The sequence below is a fragment of the Hippopotamus amphibius genome, chromosome 11 (assembly GCF_030028045.1).
Source record: "Hippopotamus amphibius kiboko isolate mHipAmp2 chromosome 11, mHipAmp2.hap2, whole genome shotgun sequence".
Classification (NCBI taxonomy): Eukaryota; Metazoa; Chordata; class Mammalia; order Artiodactyla; family Hippopotamidae; genus Hippopotamus; species Hippopotamus amphibius.
The window spans coordinates 101,449,674-101,462,998 of record NC_080196.1 but is presented as its reverse complement, the minus strand read 5'-3'; the positions used below and the strand labels follow the sequence as shown (position 1 = coordinate 101,462,998).

The 13,325-nt window shown below is 33.8% G+C and overlaps 1 protein-coding gene across 4 annotated transcripts in view; it reads left to right on the top strand.

Moving 5' to 3' along the window:
• PIGN (phosphatidylinositol glycan anchor biosynthesis class N) overlaps window positions 1-13,325 on the top strand; it is a 106,687-nt gene that overhangs the window by 29,796 nt on the left and 63,566 nt on the right. For all 4 annotated transcript variants that reach the window (XM_057699927.1, XM_057699925.1, XM_057699929.1 and 1 more), the window contains 2 exons: window positions 10,362-10,440; window positions 11,399-11,581. In XM_057699927.1, the coding sequence (XP_057555910.1) occupies window positions 10,362-10,440; window positions 11,399-11,581 (262 nt within the window). The remainder of the gene's footprint in view (window positions 1-10,361; window positions 10,441-11,398; window positions 11,582-13,325) is intronic.

Sequence of the window (13,325 nt, the reverse complement as noted above, 5' to 3'; positions counted from 1 at the left end):
GAGGTTATAGTGGAAAACTTCCCCAACATGGGAAAGGAAATAATTCACCAAGTCCAAGAAGCACAGAGAGTCCCATACAGAATAAACCCAAGGAGAAATACACCGAGACACATATTAATCAAACTAACAACAACTAAACACAAAGGAAAAATATTAAAAGCAGCAAGAGAAAAGCAACAAACAACATATAAGGGAAAACCCATAAGGATAACAGCTGACCTTTCCACAGAAACTCTGCAGGCCAGAAGGGAATGGCAGGATATCCTGAAAGTCCTGAAAGAGAGAAACCTACAGCCAAGAATACTCTACCCATCAAGAATCTCATTCAGATTTGAGGGAGAAATCAAAAGCTTTCCAGACAAGCAAAAGTTAAGAGAATTCAGCACCACCACACCAGCCTTACAACAAGTGCTAAAGGAACTTCTCTAAGTAGGAAACACAAGAAAAGGAAAACACCTACAAATACAAACTCAAAACAATTAAGAAAATGGTAATTGGAACACACATGTCAATAATCACCTTAAATGTAAATGGATTAAATGCTCCAACCAAAAGACACAGACTGGCTGAATGGATACAAAAACAAGACCCTTCTATATGCTGCCTACAAGAAACCCACTTCAGACCAAGGGATACATATAGACTGAAAGTAAAGGGATGGAAAAAGATATTCCATGCAAATGGAAGTCAAAAGAAAGCTGGAGTAGCAATACTCATATCAGACAAATTAGACTTGAAAGTAAAGACTATTAAAAGAGACAAGGAAGGACACTACATAATGATCAAGGGATCCATCCAAGAAGAACATATCACAGTGGTAAATATCTATGCCCCCAATATAGGAGCACCTCAATACATAAGGCAAATGCTAACAGCTATAAAAGGGGACATCGACAGGAACACAATAATAGTGGGAGACTTGAACACCCCACTTACATCAATGGACAGATCATCCAAACAGAAAATAAATAAAGACACACAAGCTTTAAATGACACATTAGACCATCTCGACTTAATTGATATTTATAGGACATTCCATCCAAAAACGACAGAATACACGTTCTTCTCAAGTGCACACGGAACATTTTCCAGGATAGATCACATCTTGGGTCACAAATCAAACCTCAGCAAATTCAAGAAAATTGAAATCATATCAAGCATCTTCTCAGACCACAACGCCATGAGACTAGATATCAATTACAGGAAAAAAACTGCAAAAAAGACAAACACATGGAGGCTAAACAATTCACTCTTAAACAACCAAGGAATCACTACAGAAATCAAAGAGGAAATCAAAAAATATCTAGAAACAAATGACAACGAAAACACAACAACCCAAAACCTATGGGATGCAGCAAAAGCAGTTCTAAGGGGGAAGTTTATAGCAATACAGTCCCACCTTAAGAAACAAGAAAATGATCGAATAAACAACCTAACCTTACACCTAAAACAACTAGAGAAAGAAGAACAAAGAAACCCTAAAGTGAGCAGAAGGAAAGAAATCATAAAGATCAGAGCAGAAATAAATGAAAAAGAAAGGAAAGAAACCATAAGAAAAATAAATAAAACTAAAAGCTGGTTCTTTGAGAAGATTAAGAAAATTGATAAACCATTAGCCAGACTCATCAAGAAAAAAAGGGAGAAGATGCAAATCAACAGAATTAGAAATGAAAAAGGAGAAGTCACAACGGACACCTCAGAAATACAAAACATCATGAGAGACTACTACAAGCAACTATATGCCAATCAATTGGATAACCTGGAAGAAATGGATACATTCTTAGAAAAATACAATCTTCCAAGACTGAACCAGGAAGAAATAGAAACCATGAACAGACCAATCACAAGTATGGAAATTGAGGCAGTGATTAAAAATCTCCCAACACACAAAAGCCCAGGACCAGATGGGTTCACAGGCGAATTCTATCAAACATTTCGAGAAGAGTTAACACCTATCCTTCTCAAACTCTTCCAAAATATTGCAGAAGGCGGAGCACTCCCAAACTCATTCTACGAGGCTACCATCACCCTGATACCAAAACCAGGCAAAGATGTCACAAAAAAAGAAAACTATAGACCAATATCACTGATGAATATAGATGCAAAAATCCTCAACAAAATACTAGCTAACAGACTGCAACAGCGCATTAAAAAAATCATCCACCATGATCAAGTGGGGTTTATCCCTGGGATGCAAGGATTCTTCAATATACGCAAATCAATCAATGTGATACATCATATTAACAAATTGAAGGATAAAAACCATATGATCATCTCAATAGATGCAGAAAAAGCTTTTGACAAAGTTCAACATCCATTTATGATAAAAGCTCTCCAGAAAATGGGCATAGAAGGAAATTACCTCAACATAATAAAAGCCATATATGCAAAACCAAAAGCCAACATTGTTCTCAATGGAGAAAAACTGGAAGAATTCCCCCTAAAAACAGGAACAAGACAAGGGTGTCCACTCTCACCACTATTATTCAACATAGTTTTGGAAGTTTTAGCCACAGCAATCAGAGAAGAAAAAGAAATAAAAGGAATCCAAATTGGAAAAGAAGAAGTAAAATTGTCACTCTTTGCAGATGACATGATATTATATGTAGAAAACCCTAAAGACTCTACCAGAAAACTGCTAGCACTAATTGATGAGTTTAGTAAAGTAGCAGGATACAAAATTAATGCACAGAAATCTCTTGCATTCCTATACACTAACAACGGAAGAGCAGAAAGAGAAATTAAGGAAACTCTCCCATTCACCATTGCAACCAAAAGAATCAAATACCTAGGAATAAACCTGCCTAAGGAGGCAAAAGATCTGTATGCAGAAAACTTTAAGACATTGATGAAAGAAATAAAAAACGACACAAACAGATGGAGGGACATACCATGTTCCTGGATTGGAAGAATCAACATCGTGAAAATGTCTGTACTACCCAAAGCAATTTACAGATTCAATGCAATCCCGATCAAATTACCAATGGCATTTTTCACAGAACTAGAGCAAGAAATCTTACGATTTGTATGGAAACACAAAAGACCCCGAATAGCCAAAGCAATCTTGAGAAGGAAAAATGGAGTTGGTGGAATCAGGCTTCCTGACTTCAAACTATACTACAAGGCCATCGTGATCAAGACAGTATGGTACTGGCACAAAAATAGAAAGGAAGATCAATGGAATAGAATAGAGAACTCAGAAGTAAGCCCAAACACATATGGGCACCTCGTCTTTGACAAAGGAGGCAAGAATATACAATGGAAAAAAGACAGCCTCTTCCATAAGTGGTGCTGGGAGAACTGGGCAGCAACATGCAAAAGAATGAAATTAGAACACTTCCTAACACCATACACAAAAGTAAACTCCAAATGGATTAAAGACCTACATGTAAGGCCAGACACTATCAAACTCCTAGAGGAAAACATAGGCAGAACACTCTATGACATCCATCAAAGCGCCATCCTTTTTGACCCACCTTCTAGAATCATGGAAATAAAATCAAGAATAAACGAATGGGACCTCATGAAACTTAAAAGCTTTTGCACAGCAAAAGAAACCATAAATAAGACTAAAAGGCAACCCTCAGAGTGGGAAAAAATAATTGCCTATGAAACAACGGACAAAGGATTAACCTCCAAAATATACAAGCAGCTCATGAAGCTTAATACCAAAAAAGCAAATAACCCAATCCACAAATGGGCAGAAGACCTAAATAGACATTTCTCCAAAGAAGACATACAGATGGCCAACAAACACATGAAAAGATGCTCCACATCACTCATCATCAGAGAAATGCAAGTCAAAGCCACAATGAGGTATCACCTCACACCAGTCAGAATGGCCATCATCACAAAGTCTGGAAACAACAAATGTTGGAGAGGGTGTGGAGAAAAAGGAACTCTCCTGCGCTGTTGGTGGGACTGTAAATTGGTACAGCCACTATGGAAAACAATTTGGAGGTTCCTTAAAAAACTACAAATAGAACTACCATATGATCCAGTAATCCCACTCCTGGGCATATACCCAAAGAAAACCATAATCCCAAAAGAAACTTGTACCATAATGTTTATTGCAGCACTATTTACAATAGCCAGGACATGGAAGCAACCGAAATGCCCATCAACAAATGAATGGATACAGAAGATGTGGCATATATATACAATGGAATATTACTCAGCTATAAAAAGGGATGAGATGGAGCTATATGTAATCAGGTGGATAGAACTACAGTCTGTCATACAGAGTGAAGTAAGTCAGAAAGAGAAGGACAAATATTGTATGCTAACTCACATATACGGAATCTAAAAATGGTACTGTTGGACTCAGTGACCAGAACAAGGATGCAGATACAGAGAATGGACTGGAGAACTCGAGGTATGGGAGGGGGCGGGGGGTGAAGGGGAAACTGAGACGAAGCGAGAGAGTAACACAGACATATATATACTACCAACTGTAAAATAGTCAGTGGGAAGTTGTTGTATAACAAAGGGAGTCCAACTCGAGGATGGAAGATGCCTTTGAGGACTGGGGCGGGGAGGGTGGGGGGGGCTTGGGGGGGGGAGTCAAGGAAGGGAGGGAATACGGGGATATGTGTATAAAAACGGATGATTGAACCTGGTGTACCCCCCCAAAAAATAAATAAATAAATAAATAAATAAATAAATAAATAAATAAATAAAAAAAAAGAAAAATGAGGGTAACTACCAGAATGACTCATATCAGATATATGTAAAAGTTTTTATCTCTGAGTTGGGGGACTGAGAGCTGAGAAGGTGGGGCAGGGGTTTATTGGTTGTCATTATGCCCCTCTGTACTGTTTTAGATTTTTAAAAAATTATATATATATATATTGCTTTGATAAAACAATTAAAAAAGAAACAAAAAATAGGTATTTTAATCACTGGCATGAATCATAAAATCATAAAAGTTATGGGCACAGATAAAAGAGAAATTTATTCTTCCATATAAATTTTAGAATCATCACCTTGAGTTATATGAAAAATTCTTTGGTTATTACACTATATTTAGAAAGCAATTTGGAGGGATTTGACATTTTTACAGTATTGAACTTTATTTATGTATTTATGTATTTATGTATTTATATGTTGTGTTAAGTCCCTAACGTAAAATTTTATCATTTCCCACCGAATATACATTTCTCATTATTTTATTCCTGGATATTTTATGTCAATTATGAGTAGTATCCTGTTTTTCCTGTTACATATGTTCAGTATACCAGGAAAAACAGTTATCATCATTTATCATCTGAGTACAGTGGGCTCTTTATTTTTCTCTGCTCCAATGAGTTTCATTTCTACACCATCTCTTTCTTTCTAGTCACCTTTATATGTACACCTAATGTCAGCATTGTCCACTTAGAAACTTTACCAAGTAATTACTGGTACATAAACATCATAAAAGATGAAAGAATACTGTGGTCATACATCCCTTTTGTAAAATAGCTCAGGTTCTTGTTACAAATAATTGTTCAATGAAGTCCTTCCTTCTTGAATAAGTACCATATGTCCTTTTTCTTCTTAGAAATATATTGTTCACTCATCAGTTCTTAAATATGAGAAAATTAATCTAGGATATTGACAGCTGAAAATTCAGTCTTGAGATTTTACTTACGTGATCAATTTCACCAGCATCACTAGATCTTGGTTTAATAATATCTCTCTACCATTCTTTCATGGTCTTATTTAGTCTTTTCTAGCATGAATAATTGATGACTAAGATAATAGTTCCTAGGGTGATGAAATAGCAAATGTATCCAGATACAGGAAGAACAAGATTGCTAAGATCCTATAACATATCTTAGACTTGTAAAAGGGTCCAAATGGATCCATATGGTAACTGCATATACTATTTTATTCTCTTTAATAAAAAATAAAGTTTATCTTTGATATTTTAAAGACCTCTAAGAAAGAATAAAAGTCATGAAATATTCATTATGACAAATAGAACTGCTCAAAAAAACCTCCAAACTAAAATTGGGACCAGTGGACCCTGATGCTATACCAAGAAATGACCAGCAGGTGGAGCTATATGACTAGAAAAAGTAAAGTTAAGCTACATTGAAAGTACCTTAAAAAGGAGAAAAAGCACTTTGTATTTGAAAAGTGTGTACTATAGAGGCCAAAGTAAGATAAGAAAAGCGTTAAAAAATTCCATGAAATGAGAAAAGAACAAGAAAAGTCTCAAGAGATATTTTAGAAAAAAGTAAAAATGGGAAGGAGATATTGTACCTTGCCACTAGAAGCCAAAACATTTGTCATATTTTATTTAAAAATCACTATATAAATTCGGAGAACTGAAATACACCTTAAAAAATATTTTAATGTATTTTCTACTAAAATGATGAAAGATACTTTGGGTTTTTTAAAATATATTTATTTCTTTTAGCCTGATATGGATTGAAGTTCCTCCCTTAGACCAAATTTAAATATTGGTTTTAATGTGCATCTTTCTACCACTTCATCAATCTGATTTACTAATTATTTACTAAAAGTGTAATTTTCTACCTCAAACCCGAAATTCTTCTTTTAAAAAAGTAACTTTTTTACATCACATACCTACATAGGAAAATATTCATTTACTTTATTGTGACATGAAAGATAATATAAGATTCTACATCATTGGTCAGTCTAAAGGAGTGCAAATCATTCTAGAAATAATTTTTTATCCTGCTTTTTCTGTCTTTGTCTTCTTGATATATTTTTGCTTTAAATAGACATTTTAAAAAGGAATGGACTAGATATCATTAGGTATCTCTAAAATATCATTTGTAAATGCAAGTGAAATATCTTTGTAATAAAAATCTGAGTAAAGAAGATATAATACTTCAAAGAGCAGCATTTTAAGGAGATTTCACCCTCCAAACACTAGTTTACCCTGAAAAATTGATGATGAAAGTCTTGATAATCCTGTAACATGGTTTAGTTTCTTCTGCAGTGTTCAAATAACTATGGGAAACAATGGAACACTAGCAAACACAGCAAAGAAGTGTGCACAACTAATATTTATTTCTCTTCCTTTTTTAGTTAAGCTTAACATGTTGATAGTAGATTCTTTTAAAATGATGTTTTCAATACAAAATATTTAGTCAATAAAGGAAAATTTTTCATACAAATTACTATGTAGAATGTTGTGTTGCTATTATAAATATTGCTTCTGCCCAATTCTCTCTCTTCCCCTCTGGGATTCCAATTATTTATATATATATATAAAATTTCTCCTGTTCACAGTGATGTGCATGTTTGTTTTTTTAAATGGTCTTTTCTGTATTTTCTTTCTGCTGTTCAAGGTTGAGGCAAGATATTTTCTATTGACCTATCTTCTGATATACCAAATCTCTCTTCTGCTTTGTCCAGTTTGCTGCTATTGAGTTTTTAATTTCAGTTATTACTATTTTTTTTCCAATTCTAGGATTTTTATTTCAATTTAAATCTATTTAAAAAGTAGATTCCAGTTATGTGGTACAATTTTCTATCTTATCCGCCATTATTGAATATATTAACCACAATTATTTTAAAGTCTGTGCTTGATAATAATACCAGTAATACTCATCAGTATTGTTCGTGACTTTGTTTCTATTGTGCTTTGTCAGTTGGTCCTGTTGTTGAGTCTGGTAGTTTTTAAATGGGCCCTTATCATTGTAAATTAAAAATTTTAGAGGCTCTGGGTTATCTCGTTCTCTGGAGAGGTCTTACCTTATCCTCTGACAGGTAGCTGAGTCAAGGCTGCGTTGCAGTTTGTCTCTTCTTCCTACTGATTTCTTCCTGCTCTTAGAGAGGAGCCGCCCATAGATCTCAGCGGAAGCTTGTTGTGTTAGCTAGCGCCCTTTCTCTCAGGTGGCTCCTGAATACCAGGTTTTCTCCCTCATATATCTTGAGATTACTGAAACTTCTGTCCTACTTTTCAGGTGCCTTCTCCCCAGCTTCTTGTCCTTTTGTCCTACACAGCTGAAGATGTCAGCTGCGTGTCAAACTCACCTCCCCTCTTACCAGGATTTGGCCTCTGTTTCTTTATCTGAGTTCGCCATATGTGAATTCTTGCTTATAAAAGTTCCTTCTCTCATTCTTCTTCAGACTTCACTTCAGAATATGTATTAAATTAGTGTAATGGCAGATGGCTTTCTTTTCATGTCTTTTTTTTTTTTTTTAATTTTCTTTTATTTTTGGGGGGGTTCATGTCTTTTTAAAGAAAATCCAGAATGAAAATTGTGTATTCTTTTATTTTTACAATCTTTTGGGTCCTGAAGTCCTGGCTGCATGGGCTCCACAAACTTTAATTTTCATCTCTACAGTCTGACAAGGTTGCCAGTGGCTTTTCTGGATTCTCTACATCCTGGCTGCAGCTGTCTGCCCAAATTCCCAGCCTTTCTCCTTGTGTAGGGATGCCCAAAGGGTTACAGATTGTAAAATGTTGGGTTGCTTCTGTGTGGTTTCCTTCTGTCTAGGGTCTGAACTCTGGTTCTTGATGGTCTCAAGACCTTTAAGGGTCTGCTAGCTCTCCAGTACCTTCAAATTTATTTTTAATTTTGTTTTTTATCAGGCTTTCTGGTTGTTCCTGGTGGGAGCATTGGTATGCCTGAGCTTCTCCATCATAGCCAGAAACTATGGTTAAATTTTAATGTCTTATTTTATTTAAAAATTCTGGTTAGTAAAATGTGAATGAAAAAGTAATACTTCTTCACAATAAACATCACACAAATGATAATAAAAAGTACCCATGCCTGTGTCCCAGTCTTTACAGTCTTTTTTCCTAGAGGCAAAGTTTCAGTTTCTTATATATCTATCCATATATTATCATGTGTACATACGTATGTATATGTATATGTCCCTTTTGCTAACATATTTTTTATTTTAATTATGAAATTATTCAAACACACTGAAAAGAATAAAGACTATAACAAAAATCCTTGTACCTGCAATCCAGGTTTAAGAAATGTTGACATTTTACCATATTTCTTTACATCCTCCTTTTTTTCTTAAGAAATAAAATGGTGTAATAGAATTGAATCCCTATTTTTAAAATCTAGCAATTTTTTTTATAGTTCCCTTTTTTCAATTCAGTTTGATTTTCAGGATTTACCCATGTTGACACATGCAGATCCCCTTTTTTCATTTTCATTTGTATATGGTATTCCTTTGATTACCCCCTTGCCAACCCCCATTATTTTGTTGTTGTTATTTGTTTTGTCTTTTTTTACATGGATGTTAAAATATTATACCTTATATTCTGGACTTTTCATTTCTCACAAAACTTCTTTATGTTTAAAATATGTGATACTAAGACTTATTTTGCACCCCTTCTCAACTTACGGAAAACTAAAAAAAATTACATGGGGAACAAGTTTCTAAGAGTCTTTACTGTCATAATGCTACGGTGAGGTTTGTATAGCACATTTTCATGAACTCCAGACATATTCTGAGCCTTTGGTATGTCCCTAGATTTATAAATAGTCCACTTAGAAAAATATAATTTAGACCAAACTTGGTTTCTTTACCTAAGTACTCCATATATAATGTAATGTTTCATATAAAATATGTAACTAATGTAACAAATATTTCTCTTTAAAAATGTTTCTTCTCTCATTTTTTTAAAAAGACTTCACTTGAGAACACATTAAATTAGCTTAAGTAATTTATTTCTGGACAAGCTTGTTTTTCTCTCTTTTTATTTAATTTAGCAAATTGTTGGGTGGTTTAAGAATGGCAGTGTATATTCTTTTATTTTTCTTCCTTTTTTAGGTCTGCAGTATTTTGATAGCATTTTAATCCGTTAAGATTTATTGATTCATTTTATGTGCTTTGCACTTTGCTAAGTATTATTGATATTAATGAAAATAATTAATGGCCTGCATGGAGGTTAAAATTTGATTGAAGAGAAATAAATTGATGATTCGACCACACTAAAGTGCTAATGGTGTGAGGTGAGGTTTGGAGTGGACCATAAAGGGTGATGAAGATTTGATTTTGGAAAGCAGGGACAGGAGAATCTTTATGAATAATAACTCAGACGTGAATGCAAGACAGGTGAAGAATGAAGAGCTTAACCATTTTATAACTGAGGGTATATATTTGGGATAATGGAAAATTAAGTGAAATAGAAGGAGATGGTCATCAGTAGTCCAGGAAGCTTAGAACTGATGAAATAGACAATGAGATACCCACATCAATTTCTTGAAGAGTTCAGATAACCAGCAGGGACACATTTTGGCTCAGAGTTTGTTTCTTTCTCTCTTTTCTCAGTTTTCACTACCCTTTTATTTTCAGTTAAGCAAAAAAGCAAGAAAAAAAATGTAATTGAAATGAGGAAACATTTTAAACCTAGACCTTTTTTTTTTCTTTTGTAGGTTACTTTCTGATTCTAAACAGATCAACATTTTAAGAAAAGCAAGATCTTATATAAAACAGAAAAAGTATGATGAAGCAGTAAGTATGCAGGCCTTGTATATAGAAATAGCTGATCATTCAGGTATGGGGAGGGGCAGGTATGGTGATGGAGAGCAAAGTGGGCAGGCCAGGGAGCTTTCCCGAACCTTCAAGGAAGGGTTGAATTTCCTAAGTAGCTGCTTTAGCCACATGGACATACTTCTTTTATTTCAGATAATGTTACAGGTGAACTTCTTTAGGTTAACATTGTAAATGAATAATTGCCGTTTGCTGTAATGAGAAAGTATATTCCAAGCTTCTGTCATCCTACTTATGCATAATATATTAGAACATTAGAACATACGTATTTATACATTTAGAATTAGCTTCAGACTGTTAGAAATCTAATGGTTCATATTGAAGCTTTGACTTTTCCCAATTCCTACCCCACTATGTTTTTCATTAATTTTCTCTTTGTTAAATGGTCATATAATTTTAAAGTAAGAAACAATTCTATTTTTGGTTTCTAAAATTGCATAAGTAGTATGATCGATGGCATTTCTAATGCTTATTTTTGTTATGGTTTTACAATGGCAAGCTATTCCTCTCCTCTAAAATATTAACCTATTTTAATAATGTTTTATAAGTGATTTCGGTGGTCTGATATGAGAAAATCAAAAAATGTAAATGTGGGCATCTCCGTTATCAGAGACCTACCTATATTAGAGAGCCATTTCGTTCATGTGTCATCTGAAGATAATTTCCACAAAATGAATCATTTAAAATCACTACTTATCTCATAGACAGTTTGCATTTTAAATGTTCTTTCTTATCAAGATTTAGAAATTTATTTTATTCAGGAATTTTTCTTCTATTTTACAAGAAGATCCCTGAACAATCAAAATCTGTTTTTGAGCCATCATCTACAGTTACTTTAATTTTAATAATTTTTCTTTCTTTGAAACTTAGATTTTCTTATTCTTTCCATGTGGCAAGTTATATTTTTCTTTCTCCACAGGTCTCCCTTTGCAAGGAGCTTATTAATCTTGCATTGAAAGGATTGTCCTATTATCACACTTATGACAGATTCTTTTTGGCTTTCAATGTCCTTCTTGGTTTTGTGGGATGGATATCTTATGCTTCTTTGTTGATCATCAAGTCTCACTGCAACCTTACCAGAAGTGTTAGCAAAGAAGTCAAGGTATGTTCAGAAACTATAGTGAAGATTCACTATATATTCACTATACATATGGTGTAAAATCACAAGGACTGGTGAGAGAAATGGAATCAAATCAACTGTAATGAGTTCATATAATGTACATGCTGTCCTAAGCTAACTCTTTCATTTGCTTTTGTTGTATTGGGTCTTTTTTCCTCAGTAATCTCTGTTTCTTTAGTTGGGAAAACAGTGTATCAATAATAGTGGTCCTGTAACTTAAAAGGCTATAAAGATAGCTGTGTAATATATATTCACCTAGGACATTAACTGTGTTGTTTTTCTGTTTATGTTTGTAATTATTTAGCATGTTATAAAGTATTCCATACCTTTCTACAGTACAGGTGATCAGAAAACAATTTCAAAGCAATGTAGTTAATTTTATCTGCTATTAAGTTTAGGAGCTGGGAAGAAAGAAACTCGCTTATTCAAAATGTTCCTTTTTAAATAATATACATTTTTCTGGAACTCTCCTTACCTTTTTCATCTTTGTAAAATTCTTAAATATAGATTTCCAGAACTTTCTATATTTCCTCATTTTAAGAATTAGTCCCTAATTTACTGTGCTTTCAATGCCAAAAGAAAAACCCCCAAAAAACAAAAAAAACCCCTGCTCTTGAGTAGTACATTTTACAACTGAGAAAATATAACAGTATATATATGGTTTTACTATATTAAAACACTTTACTCTTTTAAAATATATTCCTGTCATTTACCAGGGATAATATGCCACTTCCATTTCCTTTACTTCATTCTCTGATGATTGTTACCATGTCCAAATCCTCTGAAAAGTAATATATCCAGATGGTGTATTATTAATAATAATAGTCTGCAGATATTTCCAGTGGTAACTTTTTTCAGTTTTTTATTTTATTTTTCTGTAATATAAGGAAGAACAGTAGTGTTTATTCCACTATCTTTATAGTGCTTTAATGCATCTTAAGTAATTTACCCCAAGTAATTTTCATTATTTGAATGTATGTGAAATTGGCTAGAATAGAAATCTTCTCTTACATGGTAGGAAACGAGACAAAAACAAACGTGTTTTAGTGAAAGATATAACTAGGCATTCAGGTGGGTGTTTGAAATTTATTTTGCCACTTTAAAATCATAACAGTGCTGGAAGTAGGCATTATAATTTCTCTGTACAAAAGAGGAAACTGAAGCTGTTTAAGTAACTTGCAAAAGGCCACTCAGCTAGAATGTGGAGGAACTGAGATTTGAGTCCAGAGTAGTCTAGTGCCAAACGCTGCCTTTTTGTATTTTTCTTGATGCTTTGGGTTATTGAGAAAGGATATGATGTCTTTAGATTGTTGTGTCAGCAGATTTCACAACTGATAGTTCTTTATTCATTAATCTGATAATGCAGAGAATATTTGAGTGACAGAACAATGCTAGGTGCTGCATAGGATATACCAAGAAATACAAAATTCACATTCTGCCCTCAGGGAGCTTAGAATTAAATAAAGTAGGTAGGAGGTGTATACACATAACCATCTTATCAGATATAAGTCAGATACTACACTGCATTACAGAAGACAACTTAAATGTTTGAGCACTTTAATATATAATGTTAAGTGAATGTGATACAATGACTATCATATTTTAAATAAAGAAAATCTCACTTTAGCTAGGGTGATGATAACAGAAGAAAATAAGTCTTGGTGGAAATTTAGTAGTCAGAATATGGGGAGAGGATGAGAATTAAAGCACATTGAATGCTATAAAC